At 39.3% G+C, this 20,689-nt stretch overlaps 1 protein-coding gene across 1 annotated transcript in view; it reads right to left on the minus strand.

Moving 5' to 3' along the window:
• The window catches only part of PPM1D (protein phosphatase, Mg2+/Mn2+ dependent 1D), a 53,643-nt gene that overhangs the window by 30,845 nt on the left and 2,109 nt on the right, over positions 1-20,689 (minus strand). Inside the window, exon 2 of the mRNA XM_032617091.1 lies at positions 4,623-4,851. Coding sequence (XP_032472982.1) covers positions 4,623-4,851 — 229 coding nt within the window. The remainder of the gene's footprint in view (positions 1-4,622; positions 4,852-20,689) is intronic.

Genomic DNA, 20,689 nt, shown 5'->3' on the forward strand with positions numbered 1-20,689 from the left:
GCAAAACTATGGAGACAATAAAAAGACCAGTGGTTGCCAGGAGTAAGAAGGGAGGAAGGGGGCTTCCCTGGTGGCACAGTGGTTGAGAGTCCGCCTGCCGATGCAGGGAATACGGGTTCGTGCCCTGGTCCAGGAAGATCCCAAATGCCGCGGAGCGGCTGGGCCTGTGAGCCATGGCCACTGAGCCTGCGCGTCCAGAGCCTGTGCTCCGCAACGGGAGAGGCCACAACAGTGAGAGGCCCGCGTACCGCAAAAAAAAAAAAAAAAAAATGGAGGGAGGAAGGGATAAATAGGCAGAGCACAGAAGATTTTTAGGGCAGTGAAACTATTCTGTATGAAACTATAATGGTAAATACCTGTCATTACACATTTGTCAAACCCTAGAATGCACAACACCAAAAGCAACCCTAACATAAACTATAGACTTTGAGTGATAATGATGTGTCAATGTAGGGTCGTCAATTGTAACAAATGTACCACTGGGGAAGGATGCTGATAGTGGAAGAGACTATGCGAGTAGAAGGAGGCAGGGAGTATACAGGAACTCTCTATACTTTCTGCTCAATTTTGCTATGAATCTAAAACTGCTTTAAACAACAAAAATCTACTAATTAAAAAAATCATGCATGGATAAAGATATTATTTAACCAATGGCTCTTAACTGATACACCTATGGCTCTCAGTGAAAGAGTATGAAAAAAGTCATTGATATGATTTCAGATACCACACTATTATTAACCTTTAAGAAACTCCCTCTTCGTGAATTTTAGAATAATATCAAAGAAGAATACCCCCAAAACATGGAAAAGCTTTTGAAATACTCTCCATTTTCCACCTATAAATCTGTGTAAAACCAGACTTTACTTCAGATACTACAACCAAAATACCTTATCACAACAGATTGAATGTAAAAGCAAATACACGAATCTAGCAGTCACCTATTAAGCGAGACAATAAAAAGACTTTTAAAAAATGTAAAACAATGCCAATCCTCTCAAATGTTTGTTTTGGGGAAACAGCTATTTTTTCATTAAAAATTTTCTTTATATTAACAAATAATGAGCCTAACATTGTTATTTTTCAATAAATTAACAAATATTTGAAAATGTCTCCATTTTAATTCCTAATATGGTAGAATCAATACATATAACCCAAATAAACAAAAAGCTCTTTGAGGGCCTTAATTTTTAAGAGTGTAAAGGGTTCCTAAGACCAAAGTATTCATAACTGCTGTACAAGAAGAAAATATAGAAGACTTTTTAATAACCTCAGAGTGAAGGAACTGTATGTATGGCACAAAACCCAAAAGTCATAATGGTAGAGATTGATCAATTTAACTACATTAAAATAAACTGCCACATGGAAAAATATTCCAGGAGCAGAATCAAAACACAAACTGTGAAAACAACATCTGAAACTCATCGATTATATTAGTCTAATTTCTCTAATGTCTAAGTGGCTCCTACACATTAATACAAAAAAGGCTAACTACTCTCCCCCAAAATGAACAAAGAATATAAACAAAAAAACACAGAAAAGGAAGTATAAATGGCTCTTAAATAAAAAGATATTCAAGCTTTCTCAAGATAAATGCAAATGAAAACATCACCAAGATGCCTTTTTTTAATGTACAACTGGATATGATCAACTGTTGTCAGGGTCATCCACGTATCCTGATGATATAAGTATAAATTTGTACAATCTCCATGGAGACAAAGAGTTAGCAATATAATTTTATATCCTGCTTATTGTGACCAATAAGCATTCTCCTATATTATTAAAAATTCCTGGTAGGGGAAAGGGGGAATTGGAGGAATGTAGTCAAAAGGTACAAATTTCCAGTTATAAGATAAATAAGTACTAGGGATGTAATGTACAACATGATGACTATAGTTAATACTGCTATATTATATACAGGAAAGTTTTAAAGACAATAAATCCTAAGTGTTCTCATCACAAGGAGAACGTTTTTTTCCTTTATTCTCTCTTTTCTATTTATTGTATCTATATGAGAAAATGGATGTTAGCTGAACCTATTGTGGTAATCATTTCACAATATAAGTAAACGAAACCATCATGTAGCACGTCTTAAATTTATATAATTGATATATGTCAATTATTTCTCAGTGAAACAGGGAAAAAAATCATATATTAGAGCTTCCCTGGTGGCGCAGTGGTTGCGAGTCCGCCTGCCGATTCAGGGGACACGGGTTCGTGCCCCGGTCTGGAAAGATCCCACATGCCGCGGAGCGGCTGGGCCCGTGAGCCATGGCCGCTGATGCGTGTGCATCCGGAGCCTGTGCTCCGCAACGGGAGAGGCCACAACAGTGAGAGGCCCCGCATACCGCAAAAAAAAAAAAAAAAAAAAAAAAATCATATATTAAAGAAAAATTCCGCATATGTATGGGAGTTCATTACACTATTCCACCTTTACTTTTTTTTTTTTTTTTTGACTGCGCCACGTGGCTTGCAGGATCTTAGTTCCCCAACCAGGGATTGAACCCGGTCCCTCAGCAGTGAAAGTGCAGAGTCCTAACCACTGGACTGCCAGGGAATTCCCCTACCTTTACTTTTATGTTTGAAATTCTTCATAACACCATGATTTTTAAAAATTTACATATAAAAATTAATGTTCATATCATATCCAATGTTATGAATATATATTAAATGTACTTAACCATTTTCCAGCTGTTCGGCTTTCAAGTTATTTTCAGCTAAATTAACAGTCAATAAACACAGCTGCAATCAATAGCTCCATTCAGATATTTTGGTCCACATTTCATATGTCTTCTTTAGAGTAGATTCCTTAAATTACTGAGTCTATATACATTTAAAGTTAGTGGTATGTGTTATATTTTGTATAGGTCATACCAATATATAATCCTATCAACAGGATACCCATTACAACAAAAATATTGCTAACCCAACAGCAAAAAATATAATTTCATTTCAATAATGTTAAACATTTTTCCGAATGTTTATACTATTCTTTTGAGAATCTGTTTTTGTTCAAACTTCCTCTCCATTACCCATCTATCTGAAGGCAGCAGAGTTTTAGTGTTTTCCTTACTTATCTTTTGAACTCCTGGTAGTTTAAGGATGTTAATTCTTTCCTTCAGTTTATTATTTCTCTGAAAAAGACCATTTTGATTTAATAAAAGCAAGAAAGAGGGCTTCCCTGGTGGTGCAGTGGTTGAGAGTCCGCCTGCCGATGCAGCGGACATGGGTTCGTGCCCCGGTCCGGGAAGATCCCACATGCCACGGAGCGGCTGGGCCCGTGAGCCATGGCCGCTGAGCCTGCGCGTCCGGAGCCTGTGCTCCACAACAGGAGAGGCCACAACAGTGAGAGGCCCCAGTACCGCAAAAAAAAAAAAAAAAAAGCAAGAAAGAGAGGAGGGACTTCCCTGGTGATCCAGTGGTAAAGAATCTGCCTTCCAATGCAGGGGACACAGGTTCAATCCCCGGTCAGGGAACTAAGATCCCACACGCTGTGGGGCAACTAAGCCTGCACACCATAACTACTGAGCTCGCGCATCTCAACGAGAGAGGCCACGTGCCACAAACTAAAGAGCCCACCCACCGCTCTGGAGCCCGTGCCATAACTAGAGAGAAGCCCGTATACCATAATGAAAGATCCTGCATGCCGCAACTAAGACCCGATGCAGCCAAAAAGAAAAAAAACAACAAAAACCTGGGGCTTCTTAAAAAAAAAAAAAAAAAAAAGCAAGAAAGAGGAGGCAAGTAATAATATCATTGTAAGACTTGAGTTAGAATGATTATTTAGAAAACACCAGACTCTGTTTAACTTGCCTTAATCCTTGATTTTTAAAAATTAGTATTGGAATAATTTTTAAATTTTCTTATGTTACTCATTCCTCTGATTTTTAGAATAATCTTACATTTTAGTTTGTAGCATAAAAATATTAGGCTGAAGTCAAATTCAGTTCATAGTTTACAAACTATCTCTATACATATTGAGACAATAAGTTGAAACAGAGGTTTGCAGCATATATGACTCAGAAATAAAAGGGAAAAACTGAAAGCTAATTCTAACAAAATTCTATTCCCAAAGACAGATTCAAATTGTTCTACTCTGGGGGACTTCCCCAGAGTAGGTGGTCCAGTGGGTAGGACTCGAAGCTCCCAGTGCAAGGGGCCCAGGTTCGATCCCTGATCGGGGAACTAGATCCTGCATGCATGCCGCAACAAAGACGACCTAAGACCCAGCGCAGCCTAAAGAAATAAATATCAAATTGTTCTACTCTGGAACTATAAGGGCTACTCTGTCCAGATTCTGAAGGGCATGCTGATCAGTATTTATGTAAAAGGTTTTAAATAAATCCTTGTATGTTTTGTTACTTGAGTAACAAAATTATTATTATTATTAGTTATATTATTATTATTTAATAATATTAAAATATTATTTCCCTTTGGAGCCATTATCAGAAATAAAACAGTCAATTCAAAATAATAAGATAAATATGAACATACATAAGTACTTCATCAGGCAAACTGAAAATCTGTAACTTCATTAAAAGGGAGGAGTAGGTCAATCTGGTAAATAAAGCGGAAAAGGACTAAATAGAACCAAGAGAAGAAAGACAAAATAGGACAATAATTACCTCCCACCAAGTCCTTCAATTCGTTCTCTTTCCTTGGGAAGTTCTGGCTTATGGTCTTGTGTCACCTCCACAGCTCTGATAAAATCATCCTTTGGGTCATCCTGAATTCCAAGAACCACCCCTGAGTCACCCACATGAGCTACATACATCTTCAGGCCCCGTATGATGACCACACTGGCAGTTGTCCCTGACGTGCTGGGAAGACCTGTCATAGTCTTTGGCCATTCTGCTGTAATAAAAAATAAAACATTTTACTCTTTCAGGTGTATACATTAATCCTGTGGCAGAATAAAAATGCCAACATATGCTGAATTAGCATGTTAAATTTTGAATTAGCATAGGAAAATATTTAAGAAAAATATTTTGGAAGCTATTAAAGAAGGACTTGTATTAATCCCTTCATTCACATATTAATAAATTAATTTTATAAATAATGCAATTATATTACGACCATCAAGCCGATCCTAGGAGAAAAATGTTACAGCACAGATTTACTAATTCCACATAAGTCTTAGTCTTAATTACATTTAGTGGCAAGGATATGTTAAAAGTTTTGATACCATACTGCTAGCAGCTTATCATCTGTTTATTAATTTCACTTCAAGAAGATTTTCAGAAAAAGCTACTGGATTTGTTTTTAAAACAACTGTTGAATATTCATAATCTAATAAATAACATTTATTGAGCACTTACTGGATACCACTTTCTGTACTAAGAGCTTTACATGTATTGTATTATCTCATATAATACTAATAAACCTAAGTGATAGGTAAGATTAGTTCCATTATTTTCATTTTGCAGATGAGGAAACCAAAACTTTGAATGGTTAAGAAATTTGCTCAAAATAACTCAAGTATTTTAAGTGGCAAAGATCCCATATACCTAATTCCAAAACCTATACTGACTGACTATATTCACTATCATTTAAAATTCTGAAATATTCTGTAATATTAAACTACAAGTTACAGTTCAAGACAGCAAACTAAGTCCAAACACTGACATATTCTCCCCACCAAAATCCTACTGAAAGGACAGAATATAAATATTAGAAAAAGTCCAGAGCAGTCATGAAACACAGAGAAGGGTCATTAGAAAATCTGAGGAATTCCTGGAATTTTAAACAAATGGAATTAGATTGAGGGAAAAATCAGAATGCAAAATTTGTAATCCAACATAAGGAAAAAGCACAGTCAGTAAAGGAGGCAGTACATCAGTATTCCCCATTAACAGAGTTCCAGAAAAGTTCAAACTCAGAGGCAGTGGCAAAGGCTGAAGTCAGGAATGGATGGTAGAAGCCTGGCAGATTCATTTAAAACTGCAGGAGCTAGGTCAGTGCCTAAACTCCCTGCATGGTAAAAAGTGAAACATTTAAGTTCCTGAGATGCCAGTAACTATAATACCTCTCTTTTAAGAAAAGTGGTACATCAGCTGATAGGGACAACAGGGTCTCAAAGGGGATGTGGTAGAAGAAATAAGCCCCCTCCCCAAATGGACGGGTGCCACACAACTTTTATAGCCACAAGCCTTCTCTAATATATTTGGGCTAACTAGTTCTTTTCTTTTCCAATATTATATATGCTGAAAAGCCACCTCTTGAACACTACAGTGCATCTCCCCATTCCATCCCATCCCACAGATGGAACCCATCCTCCAGAGTGACCTGTCACTCACAACAGAGGGTTGCTTGCAGTATACGAAATAATGACCTTCACAAATGCTAAGGGAAACCAGAACAGCTACCAATATTGATGAAGCTAGAAATTCACACACACAGGCATATACACATGTAAAACTATCAGCAACAGCACCAGACACATAGTTAGTACTCAATAAACATTAGTTTTTGTTGTTATCACCATTATGTATTTAAGAAAAGCAACCAGCCTGAGAGGCACCAAGTGGAGTCGCCAAAAAAAAAGGCCCTAAAGAAAACATTTGTGGATAGATTACTGGCATTGATAAAGTTCAATAAGGCTACTGGATATAAGTAGTTACATAAAATATGAATTCTATTTTTGTAAAACAGCAACAAAAAATTACAAAATGTAACTTAAAGAAAAAAGATCCCATTCACAATAACAGCGAAAGGTGTGATATATCTGCCAACAATGCTAACAAATCTCTAATAAGACCTGTATGGAAAAGTTGTAAGCCAGTGAACAAATACAACAGTGAGCACAGAGACAGATCCATGCATATTCAGACACTTGATATATGAACAGTGGAGAAAGGACAGTCAATAAATGGAACTGGGATAAAATTATAAAAAAACAACAACAACTTTGGGTCCCTGATGCCAAACACACACACACGCACACACAAAATCAATTCCAGGTACATCAAAGACCTAACGTGAAAAGCAAAGCTAAAGTGCTTAGATAATGCACAAGAAAGTACATTTACGATCTCAAGGTGGGGAAGGATTTCCGAAAGACAAAGAATGGACTAGCCATATAAGAAAATGACTGTGAAGTTGTACTACCATCAAAATTAAGAATTTTTGTTCATCAAAAGATATGATTACTAGAGTGAAAAGACAACTCACAGAATGGAAGATGATATATTTGTAATATATACACACCAAAAGAATGGTATCCAGAATATATAAAATGCTAAAACAAACCACATCAAGAAGACTACTCAATAGAAAAACGGATAAAGGACCTGAACAGGCTTTTACAAATGAGGAAATCCAAAAAGCCAAAAAGCATGCAGAGGTGTTTGGCTTCTTTAGTCATCACGGAAATACAAATTAAAAGCCATAATGAGGACTTCCCTGGTGGCACAGTGGTTAAGAATCTGCCTGTCAATGGAGGGGACACGGGTTCGAGCCCTGGTCCGGGAAGATCCCACATGCCGCGGAGCAACTAAACCCGTGTGCCACAACTACTGAGCCTGCGCTCTAAATCCCGTGAGCCACAACTACTGAAGCCCGCGAGCCACAACTACTAAAGCCCGCGCGCCTAGAGCCCGTGCAATGGAAGCCCGTGCGCCTAGAGCCCGTGCAAAGGAAGCCACTGCAATGAGAAGCCTGCGCACCACAATGAAGAGTAGCCCCTGCTCGCCGCAACTAGAGAAAAGCCCGTGCTCAGCAATGAAGACCCAACGCAGCCATAAATAAATAACTCAATAAATAAATAAATAAAAGCCATAATGAGATACCACAACATAATTATCAGATTGCTGCATAAAGTAAAGTTTGACAAGAGTTAAGTTAAGAATGTGGAGTAACATGTTCTATCATCAACTACTGGTAGGAGTATAAACTGGTACAACTACTTTAGGAAACATCTAGGCATTATATGGTAAAGGTGAAGATATGTATACTCTTGACTACTCACTACCCATTGGTATACAGCATAAATTCATGACACACAATACATATGAATGTTCATACCAGCACTGTTCATATGGACTAAAAACGGGCAACAGCTTAAATGTCCTTCAACATAACAACAGACTATACTACATATAATGGGTGAGAATCTTACAAGAAGGATGAGATAAAAGAATACATTCAGCATGATTTTCTTCAGAAAAAAAAAACCTATCATGTTTACAGACAAGAGGTAAAACTATTAAGAAAAATAAGTAAATCACTATAGACCTATAATCACAAAAGTCAAGCTTGTGTTTGCCTCTTGGGGGAAGACAGAAATATGAGATCAGAAAGGGCATACAGGGGCTTCTGGTGTACAGGCAATGTTCTCTTTTGTAACTGGATGGTATTCATTTTATGATTATTTATTAAAGTGTACATTTATGTTTTATGGCCTTTTATGTATGCATGCTATGTTATATTTCACACCTTTTTTAAGTTAAAAGAAAAACAAGCAGCAGGAAGAAGGCTTCAATTTTACAAACATAGATCACAGCAGACAGCTCCCTAGCCCATGCAGTTTTGCAGTCTGGTTACAGACGTCATTTCCAGAAGCCCAGCATAGAATATGGTGTATGTTTCTTTAGCCCTTTCAATTATTTTATGGGTTAACTGTAGCTCTTGCTAAAACATTTTTTTTCCTTTAAAAAAAAAAAAAACTAGAAAACATGGTTTTCTGTAGCTAAGAACCTGAAAAAGAAATCTATTATCATAATAAATGCAAACGAGGTGAACTCCCAGAAACAAGGGTTCTTAACCACATTCAGAAAATAAAATTTACCTACAGCATACAAGTAATTTAGCTGTTTGCAAAAAGCACCTAAAACGAGATGAAAAAGGAGAAAAAGAGCTAAAAATAAAAAGGATATTCAAAGCGATGTTAATATTTAAATCACATTTTTTGTCAAAAGCACTAACATATTATGAAAGAAATTCCGCAATGATCTAAAAATACTGAATAATCCATGCTTTCCCTATTCATTTGAAATGTCACCTTTTATCATATGTTACATTTTGCCTCAGATCTATTTCTGAACTCATCCTACTAATCTATTTATGGTGCTTTTTAATAATAGGGAGTTTAAGTATCCGCCAATTATTCTTCTTTTTCAATATTCTCTTAAGTATTTTTCCATATGAACTTCAGAAGCAACTTGTAAAATTAAAAAACAAACCCTGTGGAGGTTCTGATTGAAACTGCAGTAAATTTATATATTAAGGAACCTACCTCTTTAATTTGTCTTCCTTAGTTAGCCTTTCTTGTTTTCTACTTTACATTTTAATCTTTTAATTAAAAAAAATGACTTAAAACTAGGAGCATATTAAAAAGACAGTATCAGATAGTATATGAACTCTGACATAAGTATCCTTTAGGAAATGTGCATAAGTCATTAAAACAAAGACTAGGGGACTTCCCTGGTGGCGCAGTGGTTAAGGATCTGCCTGCCAATGCATGGGACACAGGTTCGTGCCCTGGTCTGGGAAGATCCCACATGCCTCGGAGCTACTAAGCCCGTGCACCACAACTACTGAGACTGCACTCTAGAGCGCATGAACCACAACTACTGAATCCTGCACGCCTAGATCCCGTGCTCCGCAACAAGAGGAGCCACTGCAATAAGAAGCCTGCACAACACAACAAAGAGTAGTCCCCTCTCGCCACAACTAGAAAAATCCTGTGTGCAGCAATGAAGACCCAGTGCAGCCAAAAATAAATAAATAAAATAAATTGAAATAAAATCATTGTTATAAAAAAAAGTGATTTGGATATATATATATATATATATATATATATATATATATATATATATTTCTTTTTCCCCCCGCTTTGGCCATGCCACACGGCATGTGGCATCTTAGTTCCCCCATCAGGGATTGAACCGGTGCCCCCTGCAGTGGAAGCACGGAGTCCTTTTTTTTCCTTAATTTTTTATTATTACTTTTTTTTTGCGGGGTTGGGGGGGGCTGCGTTGGGTCTTCGCTGCTGTGTGCGGGCTTTCTCTATTTGTGGCGAGAGGGGGCTACTCTAAGTTGCGGTGCACAGCCTCCTCATTGCGGTGGCTTCTCTTGTCGCGGAGCACAGGCTCTAGGTGCACGGGCTTCAGTAGTTGTGGCTCGCAGGCTCTAGAGCGCAGGCTCAGTAGTTGTGGCGCACGGGCTTAGTTGCTCCGTGGCATGTGAGATCTTCCTGGACCAGGGCTTGAACCCGTGTCTCCAGCATTGGCAGGCAGATTCTTTTTTTTTTTTCCTAAATAGATTTTATTTATTTATTTATTTGTTTGTTTATTGCTTGCTTGCTTGCTTGCTTGATTGGCTGTGTTGGGCCTTTGTTGCTGTGTGCGGGCTTTCTTTAGTGGCGGCGAGCCGGGGCTTCTCATTGCGAGGGCTTCTCTTGTTGCAGAGCACAGGTCTAGGCGCACAGGCTTCAGTAGTTATGGCATGTGGGCTTCAGTAGTTGTGGCTCGCGGGCTCTAGAGCACAGGCTCAGTAGTTGTGACGCACCGGCTTAGTTGCTCCGCGGCATGTGGGATCTCCCCAGACCAGGTCTCAAACCCGTGTCCCCTGCGTTGGCAGGCGGATTCTTAACCACTGCGCCACCAAGGAAGCCTGGAAGCGCGGAGCCTTAACCACTGGACCACCAGGGAAGTCCCTATATGTTCTTTTTTTAAATTATTATTATTTTCCATTATAGGTTATTACAAGATATTGAATATATTCCCTGTGCTATACAGTAAATCCTTATTGTTTGTCTATTTTATATATGGTACACTAAAATCTTTTAAACCCATTTTACTGACTCTTATCTCTAGGCAAGAAATACTAAGGGAAGAGGCTGCAATGAAAATGGGCTCCCTGATCTCTGTGGATGGGAGAACCTGAGGTGACAGAGATCAGATAGGAGCAGTTAATTACCCAAAGAAAATCTGGTACAGTTACCTCACTGACAACAGGGCAGAAGAAAAATTGGATCTGCAGAATGGTCTTTCACAGAAAACAGAAAACAAAACAAAAAGAAAATCTTCCACGTTTAAAGAATTGTTAACCCTCTTCAAAGCGATATGTGGCCATTTTCACATGTAGCTATACACCAGGGAAAAAGAAATACCCACAACATTGAGAAACTACTGAACGATGGCTCTAAGATAATAATTCTGGGGCTACAAAACACAGCCACAGTCCACTGATAAGACATAAGGTTCATGGAGATCAGGTACTAAATAGGACTTTCAATCCAGTCCACCTCAGAACCAATGGAATCCCAAACCTATGCCACAGCTAGTTTGGTCCCCAAATAACCTCAGCAACTAATAGCTTCCCGACATAGCTCTTCATTGATTGGTCGAAAGCCTATTAGGGTAGAAAAGGCCAAGTGCAAGACCACCAATGATACTCTCTTCCAAAATAGAAAATTAAAAGCGTTATCACATCTCTCAAAGCATAACGAAGATTGGTGTCACCATTAAAACATAAGCTGAGGTGGTGATCCAATATATTCCAGTCTATAATTTGGCCACTGCAAAAGTCTGATAGCTCTTGAAAAATGACAGGGAATTATAATCAAATGGTGATTCCAAATGCTACTGCCAAGTTTCTGATTTATTCTCTGTACTGAAACAAATAAATATAGCCTGGTATGCATCCAGCAGTAGGGCTCTGGTGAAACTGCTACCTAGATTCCTGGAGGTATCCAAGGTTTCTGATCTGAGGCCTGCTTCTTCAGGTTTACTTTTTTCCCTAGGAATAATCCAAAGAATTTTTTTCTTGAACCAATAGAAAGCAAACTGCCAACAAAATCTACCGTCACTCCCAAATACTATTATAGTATCTAACTCCTACAATACACCATGAAAATCAGGAAATTAACATTAATACCATACAACCATCTAATCCATATATTTCATGCAAATTACATCAACTATCCTAACAATATTCTTTATAGTAAAAGAATAAAATTCAGGATCCCTTGTTATATTTACTTATCATGTATCTTTATTTATCTTTATTCTCTTCCAATCTGGAACAATTCTTCAGTGTTTCCTTGATGCTTTTTAGTACTTGGCCAGTCATTTCAAGAATGTCTCACAGTTTGGGTTTGTTTCATGTTTCCTCCTGTTTGTAATCAGATTACACATTTTTGGCAGGAATATCACAGAAGTATTAAATATGATCTTCTCCCTGCAGGCAGTATACAATTTCAATTTGTCCCGTTAAAAGTGATGATACTCTTGATCACTTGATTAAGGTGCTGTCTACCAGGTTTCCCCCTATAATCCTTTTCCTTTTGTAATTAATAAGTGTGCATAAGGAGATTATCTGAGACGACATAAATATCCTTGGAGTGGGTTGAGTGGTGCCCCCCCCAACTTTAATAAAAGATATGCTCACCCACAACCTCTGAATGTGACCTTATTTGGGAAAAGGATCTTTGCAGATGTAATTAGGTTAAAGATCTTAAGAAGAGATCACCCTGGATTAGAGTGGGCCCTAAGTCCAAAGACAAGTGTCCTTAAAAGAGAAGAGCAAGGGGGCTTCCCTGGTGGCGCAGTGGTTGGGAGTCCGCCTGCCGATGCAGGGGATGTGGGTTCGTGCCCCGGTCCGGGAGGATCCCATGTGCCACGGAGCGGCTGGGCCCGTGCGTCCGGAGCCTGTGCTCCACGGCGGGAGAGGCCGCAGCAGTGAGAAGCCCGCGTACCATAAAAAAAAAAAAAAAAAAAAAAAAAGAGAAGAGCAGGGGAGAAGACACAGAGGAGGCAATATAAAGACAGTGGAGACTGGGTGATGCATCTACAAGCCAAGAAATGACAAGGATTGCTGCCAGCCACCTAGGGGAGAGCATGGAACAGATTCTCCCTCAGAACCTCCAAAAAGGAATCAACACTGCTGACACCTGGATTTCAGACTTCTGGCCTCCAGAACCATGAGAGAATAAATTCCTGTGGTTTTAAGCACCCAATTTGTGCTAATTTGTTACAGCACCTCTAGGAAAGTAATATAGCTGTTCCTCAAAGTTTTACCTACTAGTTGTAACATTTATTGATGTTTCTTGGCTGAATCAACTATTATGATGGTTACTAAATGAGATTTTCGAGTTCTATCATTCCTTCTACATTTAAAAAAATATATGTATTTGTTTATTTGGCTGCACTGGGTCTTAGTTGTGGCATGTAGGATCTTTTAGTTGCAGCATGCATGTGGGATCTACTTCCCTGACCAGGGATCAAACCCAGGCCCCCATGCATTGGGAGCGTGGAGTCTCAACCACTGTACCACCAGGGAAGTTCCCATTCCTTCTACATTTGTTAGTGGACTTCTGTAAAGAAAAGCTTTACACCACAGCTTTATTTGTAATAGCCGAAAGCTGTAGACAATCCAAATGCCCATCAATAGGGGAATGGAGGGCTTCCCTGGTGGCACAGTGGTTAAGAATCCGCCTGTCAATGCAGGGGACACGGGTTTGAGCCCTGGTCCAGGAAGATCCCACATGCCACGGAGCAGCTAAGCCCGTGCACCACAGCTACTAAGCCTGTGCTCTAGAGCCCGCGAGCCACAAATACTGAGCCCGTGTGCCACAACTACTGAAGCCCGCACACCTAGAGCCTGTGCTCCACAGAGAAGCCACCACAGTGAGAAGCCCGCACACAGCAACGAAGAGTAGGCCCCGCTCACTGCAACTAGAGAAAGCCCGTGTGGAGCAAAGAAGACCCAACGCAGCCTAAATATATATATATATATATATATATATATATATGTATGTATGTATGTATGTATGTATGTATGTATATGGGTGTGTGTGTGTGTGTGTGTGTGTGTGTGTATAAAATAGGTGAATGGATAAACAAATTGTGGTACATCTAGACAACCGCATACTACTCGGTAATAAAAAAAGGAATGAACTATCGATATATGCAACAACATGTAGCAGAGATTATCTAATAGTGATTGAAAGTAATGACTGATTAACAAAAATGGAAAAAACTGGTACTTGATAAATATGGCAAACTCATTCGGAACATGTGATGTGTGAGAGGGTGAAGGTCCTTGACAGTAAAAACTGAGAAATATCAAACTATAATAAAGATACAGGTTTAAAATTCTATGATTTAATAAAGGTTTTCTTCCAGTTTAGTTCTATCTGGCTTTTCCTGTCTTTCCCTTTACCCCTTCCACCCCTCTTCTGCATTTGTCTGTCTCCGTCTCTGTCTTTAAACTTAAGATAATGGAAACTATGTGCCAAAACGAGAACCAACAATTTAGGTTAGGACCAGCTTCTTCATAATTCATTCATTTGGCCATATTCTTTTAAGTAGATGCTCTGATTTTCATTTGAACAAATTAAAAAAACAAAACGTCCCATATTTCATCTTCCTTTACAAATACTGTGGCAAATTTCCTGTAATCACATCAGAGATCACACTACATTTATTTCAAGAGTATGTCGTTATCTTTCTAATGGCTCTCTTGATAACATAAGTCAATGAACTTTGGCTCAGTGGAATAAAAGCTGCATGTTGTTCACTATCTTCTCTGAACTATCAAACGAAAAGGATAAGAACATTATTTCAAATGAATAAACCTAAAGAAGCACACACAAACTCTGAAACATTATTGCTTAGAAGGCAAGCATAACACAAGAACAGTAAATCCAGACATAAGAAAATACATAAATCACGCACATACTGTAACTTAAGATCAAGAAGTAATAAAAATATGAAAAAAATTACTTTTAAAAAAGGATATGTTGGGGGGGCTTCCCTGGTGGCGCAGTGGTTGGGAGTCCGCCTGCCGATGCAGGGGACACGGGTTCGTGCCCCGGTCTGGGAAGATCCCACATGCCGCGGAGCGGCTGGGCCCGTGAGCCATGGCCGCTGAGCCTGCGCGTCCGGAGCCTGTCCTCCGCAACGGGAGAGGCCACAACAGTGAGAGGCCCGCGTAACGCATAAAAAAAAAAAAAAAAAAAAAAAAGGATATGTTGGGAATTCCCTGGCGGTCCAGTGGTTAGGACTCCCCGCTTCCACTGCTAGGGGTCCAGGTTCTATCCCTGGTCAGGGAGCTAAGATCCCACAAGCCGCATAGCACGGCCAAAAAAAACCCAAAAGGATATACTCACATACTCTCTCACTCCATGCTATATTTATCAAATCCCCTGGCCTCAAGACAAAAATAGTCATATAAAAATTTTTGGATAAATTAAGTTTTCCTTTTTTATTTGGCAAGAGTACACAAGCACTAGAACAAAGCTAGAGAGGTCAAGCTCAATGTTAATTAAATAAATCAAGAAGGGCTTAGGGGACTTCCCTGGTGGTCCAGTGGTTAAGACTCTGCGCTCCCTACCTCAATACATAAGGCAAATACTAACAGCCATAAAAGGGGAAATTGACAGTAACACAATCATAGTAGGCGACTTTAACACCCCACTTTCACCAATGGACAGATCATCCCAAATGAAAATAAATAAGGAAACACAAGCATTAAATAATACATTAAACAAGATGGACTTAATTGATATTTATAGGACATTCCATCCAAAAACAACAGAATACACATTTTTCTCAAGTGCTCATGGAACATTCTCCAGGAGAGATCATATCTTGGGTCACAAATCTAGCCTTGGTAAATTTAAGAAAATTGAAATCGTATCAAGGATCTTTTGCGACCACAACGCTATGAGACTAGATATCAATTACAGGAAAAGATCTGTAAAAAATACAAACACATGGAGGCTAAACAATACACTACTTAATAACGAAGTGATCACTGAGGAAATCAAAAAATACCTAGAAACAAATGACAATGGAGATATGACGACCCAAAACCTATAGGATGCAGCAAAAGCAGTTCTAAGAGGGAAGTTTACAGCAATACAATCCTACCTTAAGAAACAGGAAACAGCTCAAATAAACAACCTAACCTTGCATCTAAAGCAATTAGAGAAAGAAGAACAAAAAAAACCCAAAGTTAGCAGAAGGAAAGAAATCATAAAGATCAGATCAGAAGTAAATGAAAAAGATATGAAGAAAACGATAGCAAAGATCAATAAAACTAAAAGCTGGTTCTTTAAGAAGATAAACAAAATTGATAAACCATTAGCCAGACCCATCAAGAAAAAAAGGGAGAACACTCAAATCAATAGAATTAGAAATGAAAAAGGAGAAGTTACAACTGACGCTGCAGAAATACAAAAGATCATGAGAGATTACTACAAGCAACTCTATGCCAATAAAATGGACAACCTGGAAGAAATGGACAAATTCTTAGAAAAGCACAACCTGCTGAGACGGAACCAGTAAGAAATAGAAAATATGGACAGACCAATCACAAGCACTGAAATTGAAACTGTGATTAAAAATCTTCCAACAAGGGACTTCCCTGGTGGCGCAGTGGTTGAGAGTCCGCCTGCCGATGCAGGGGACACAGGTTCATGTCCCGCTCCGGGAAGATCCCACATGCCGCGGAGCGGCTGCGCCCGTGAGCCATGGCCGCTGAACCTGCACGTCCAGAGCCTGTGCTCCGCGACGGGAGGGGCCACAGCAGTGAGAGGCCCGCGTACCGGGAAAAAAAAAAAAAAAAAAATCTTCCAACAAAAGCTCAGGACCAGATGGCTTCACAGGGGAATTCTATCAAATATTTAGAGAAGAGGTAACACCTATCCTTCTCAAACTCTTCCAAAATATAGCAGAGGGAGGAACCCTCCTAAACTCATTCTACGAGGCCACCATCACTCTGATACCAAAACCAGACAAAGATGTCACAAAGAAAGAAAACTACAGGCCAATATCACTGATGAACACAGATGCAAAAATCCTCAACAAAATACTAGCCAACAGAATCCAACCGCACATTAAAAGGATCATACACCATGATCAAGTAGGTTTATCCCAGGAATGCAAGGATTCTTCAATATACAGAAATCAATCAATGTGATACATCATATTAACAAATTGAAGGAGAAAAACCATATGATCATCTCAATAGATGTAGAGAAAGCTTTCGACCAAATTCAACACCCACTTATGATAAAAACCCTGCAGAAAGTAGGCATAGAGGGAACTTTCCTCAACATAATAAAGACCATATATGACAAACCCGCAGCCAACATCATCCTCAATGGTGAAAAACTGAAACCATTTTCACTAAGATCAGGAACAAGACAAGGTTGCCCTCTCACCACTCTTATTCAACATAGTTTTGGACGTTCTAGCCACAGCAATCAGAGAAGAAAAAGAAATAAAAGGAATCCAATTCGGAAAAGAAGAAGTAAAGCTGTCACTGTTTGCAGATGACATGATACTATACATACAGAATCCTAAAGATGCCACCAGAAAACTACTAGAGCTAATCACTGAATTTGGTAAAGTAGCAGGATAAAAAATTAATGCACAGAAATCTCTGGCATTTTTATACACCGATGATGAAAAATCTGATAGTGAAATTAAGAAAACACTCCCATTTACCACTGCAACAAAAAGAATAAAATATCTAGGAATAAACCTACCTAAGGAGACAAAAGACCTGTATGCAGAAAATTATAAGACACTGATGAAAGAAATTAAAGATGATACAAATAGATGGAGAGATATACCATGTTCTTGGATTGGAAGAATCAACATTGTGAAAATGACTCTACTACCCAAAGTAATCTACAGATTCAGTGCAATCACTATCAAACTACCACTGGCATTTTTCACAGAACGAGAACAAAAACTTTCACAATTTGTATGGCAACACAAAAGACCCCGAATAGCCAAAGCAGTCTTGAGAAAGAAAAACGGAGCTGGAGGAATCAGGCTCCCTGATTTCAGACTATACTACAAAGCTACAGTAATCAAGACAGTATGGTACTGGCACAGAAACAGAAATATAGATCAATGGAACAGGATAGAAAGCCCAGAGATAAACCCACACACATATGGTCACCTTATCTTTGATAAAGGAGGCAAGAATATACAGTGGAGAAAAGACAGCCTCTTCAATAAGTGGTGCTGGGGTGGGGCTTCCCTGGTGGCGCAGTGGTTGAGAGTCTGCCTGCCGATGCAGGGGACACTGGTTCATGCCCCGGTCCGGGAAGATCCCACATGCCGCGGAGCGGCTGGCCCGTGAGCAATGGCCGCTGGGCCTGCGCATCTGGAGCCTGTGCTCCGCAACGGGAGAGACCACAACAGTGAGAGGCCCGCATACCGAAAAAAAAAAAAAAAAAAGGCAAACCAGTTTAACTTAAGAATGTCCTTGATGGGCTTCCCTGGTGGCACAGTGGTTGAGAATTTGCCTGCCAATGCAGGGGATAGGGGTTCGAGCCCTGGTCTGGGAGGATCCCACATGCCGTGGAGCAACTGGGCCCATGAGCCACAACTACTGAGCCTGCGCCTCTGGAGCCTGTGCCCCACAACAAGAGAGGCCGCGATAGTGAAAGGCCCGCGCACCGCGATAAAGAGTGGCCCCCGCTTGCCTCAACTGGAGAAAGCCCTCGCACAGAAACGAAGACCCAACACACCAAAAATAAATAAATAAATAAATTTAAAAAATAATATCCTTGATGATGCAATAAAAATTAATTTTATTAAACTTCCACCCATGAATACATGTCTTTTTAACATTCTGTATGACAAGAAGAGAAGCATGAATAATAGACTTCTGTTACATACTAGGGCTGTATAAAGGAAAAGCACTTGTGATTGTGTGAGTTATGAAATGAAGTGAAGTAGCCACATTTTCTCAGACCATCATTTTTACTTGAAAGACTGATAAAATGGGTTAATGAGACTTGGACAAGGAGTTCCCTGATGGCCTAGTGGTTAGGATTCTGGCCTTTCACTGCCGCGTCCCTTGGTCGGGAAACTGAGATCTTGCAAGCAACATGGTGTGGCCAAAAAAAAAAAAAGAATAAGAAGAAGAAGACTTGGCCATTTAGTGTACATTTTCTTCAAAATGAACAGTGAGTTCTTCATTTCAAGAGAAACAACTGACAGTATTTTTTGCCAGTGATAAATTTCTAGCTGCTGCTTAAGACGTCTTATTTATTTATTTAGGCTGTAGTAACATGTGGCATAAGGGATCTTAGTTCCCCCACCAGGGATCAAACTCACATGACCTGCATTGGACTGCCAGTGAAATCCCAAAACCTCGTATTTTAGAATATGTGTGTCCACTACAATGAACGTAATAACTTCCCAATCTTAAGACTTTTCTGAAGAGATTAGTGATATTAACAAATGTGGATACTTTAATATTGTATAATGAAATGCATCAATACTTGGAAGAGCTGCGTAATTCAGTGAACCATTATTTTCCAAATGACTAATGCACCACGTCACAAAATCACACATGGGTAAAATATTGATTCAAAGTGCAAGGGAGACCAATGGCTCTTAATGTAAAAATAGAAAAGTTCATTTATGAGGTTTCAGATTCTATTTTGACTAGTCTTAAGAAACTATCACTTCGGTATAGAATATCCACAACTATCTGAAAAGACAAACTATTCCTCCCTTTTCCTACTATGTATGTGTGTGAGACTGCCTTTCCTTTACATACTTCACCAGAAAACATAGCATAACAGACTGAATGCAGAGGCAGAGATGAGAATATTTCTTATTCCAATATTTCTTATTTGGGGGAAAAACTGATTTTTCACTTAAAAATGTCAACATACAATAAGTTTATTTTTAATAGATTAATAAATATTTTTTAAATTTCTCAGTTCTAACTTCTCAAACAGTAAATATGATAGATGTAGCCCACATAAACAAAAGCTGTTTAGGACCCTAAATCATTTTTGAGTACAAAGGGTTCTGAAAGCAAAAAGTTTGAGAACCACTACAATAACCAAATGAGAACTACAAAAGTGGAAACTTGACACAGGGAGTTTCCTGTGTCAAGACTTCCATATACTCAGCATACTCTTTTTTTTTTTTTTAATTCAAGTTTTGATGATGGAGTACAAGGTTAACTGTGCAACAAAGCAAACTTTAACATTTGGTGTATAAATCTTGGTTCAAAAAGTACATATATGTCAAAAAACATATACATTCACATTTAACAGCATGGTTTCTGCTTTATTAAAAATATGTTCAATGGGCTTCCCTGGTGGTGCAGTGGTTAAGAATCCGCCTGCCAACACAGGAGACATGGGCTCGAGCCCTGGTCTGGGAGGATCCCACATGCCGCGGAGCAACTAAGCCCGTGAGCCACAACTACCAAGCCTGCGCTCTAGAGCCCGCGAGCCACAACTACAGAGCCCACGAGCCACAACTGCTGAGCCCACGTGCCACAACTACTGAAGCCCGTGCACCTAGAGCCCGTGCTCAGCAACAAGAGATGCCATTGCTGTGAGAAGCCTGCGCACCACGACGAAGAGTAGCCCGCCCCCCCCCCCCCCCCCCCCCGCTCAGTGCAACTAGAGAAAGCCTGCGTGCAGCAACAAAGACCCAACGCAGCCAAAAATAAAAATAAATAAATTTATTTTAAAAAAATATATGTTCAAGTAACAGGGTTTATACTTTATCCTTTTAGTGAAAACATATGGCAAATTCACCTTGCCCCAAGTGTGCTGCAAAATAAACAGGACTCTAAATTGTTCTTTGTGTCTAATCTTCCTCTATCTTGTCTTGCTGTCCACTCCTACTTGCCCTGCAAGCAATGAAATGACAAATTTCTGGAATATACTGCTGGTGCTTTCAGCTGTGCTCTGCCT

Source organism: Phocoena sinus, chromosome 20 (assembly GCF_008692025.1).
Source record: "Phocoena sinus isolate mPhoSin1 chromosome 20, mPhoSin1.pri, whole genome shotgun sequence".
In the NCBI taxonomy this organism is placed as follows: Eukaryota; Metazoa; Chordata; class Mammalia; order Artiodactyla; family Phocoenidae; genus Phocoena; species Phocoena sinus.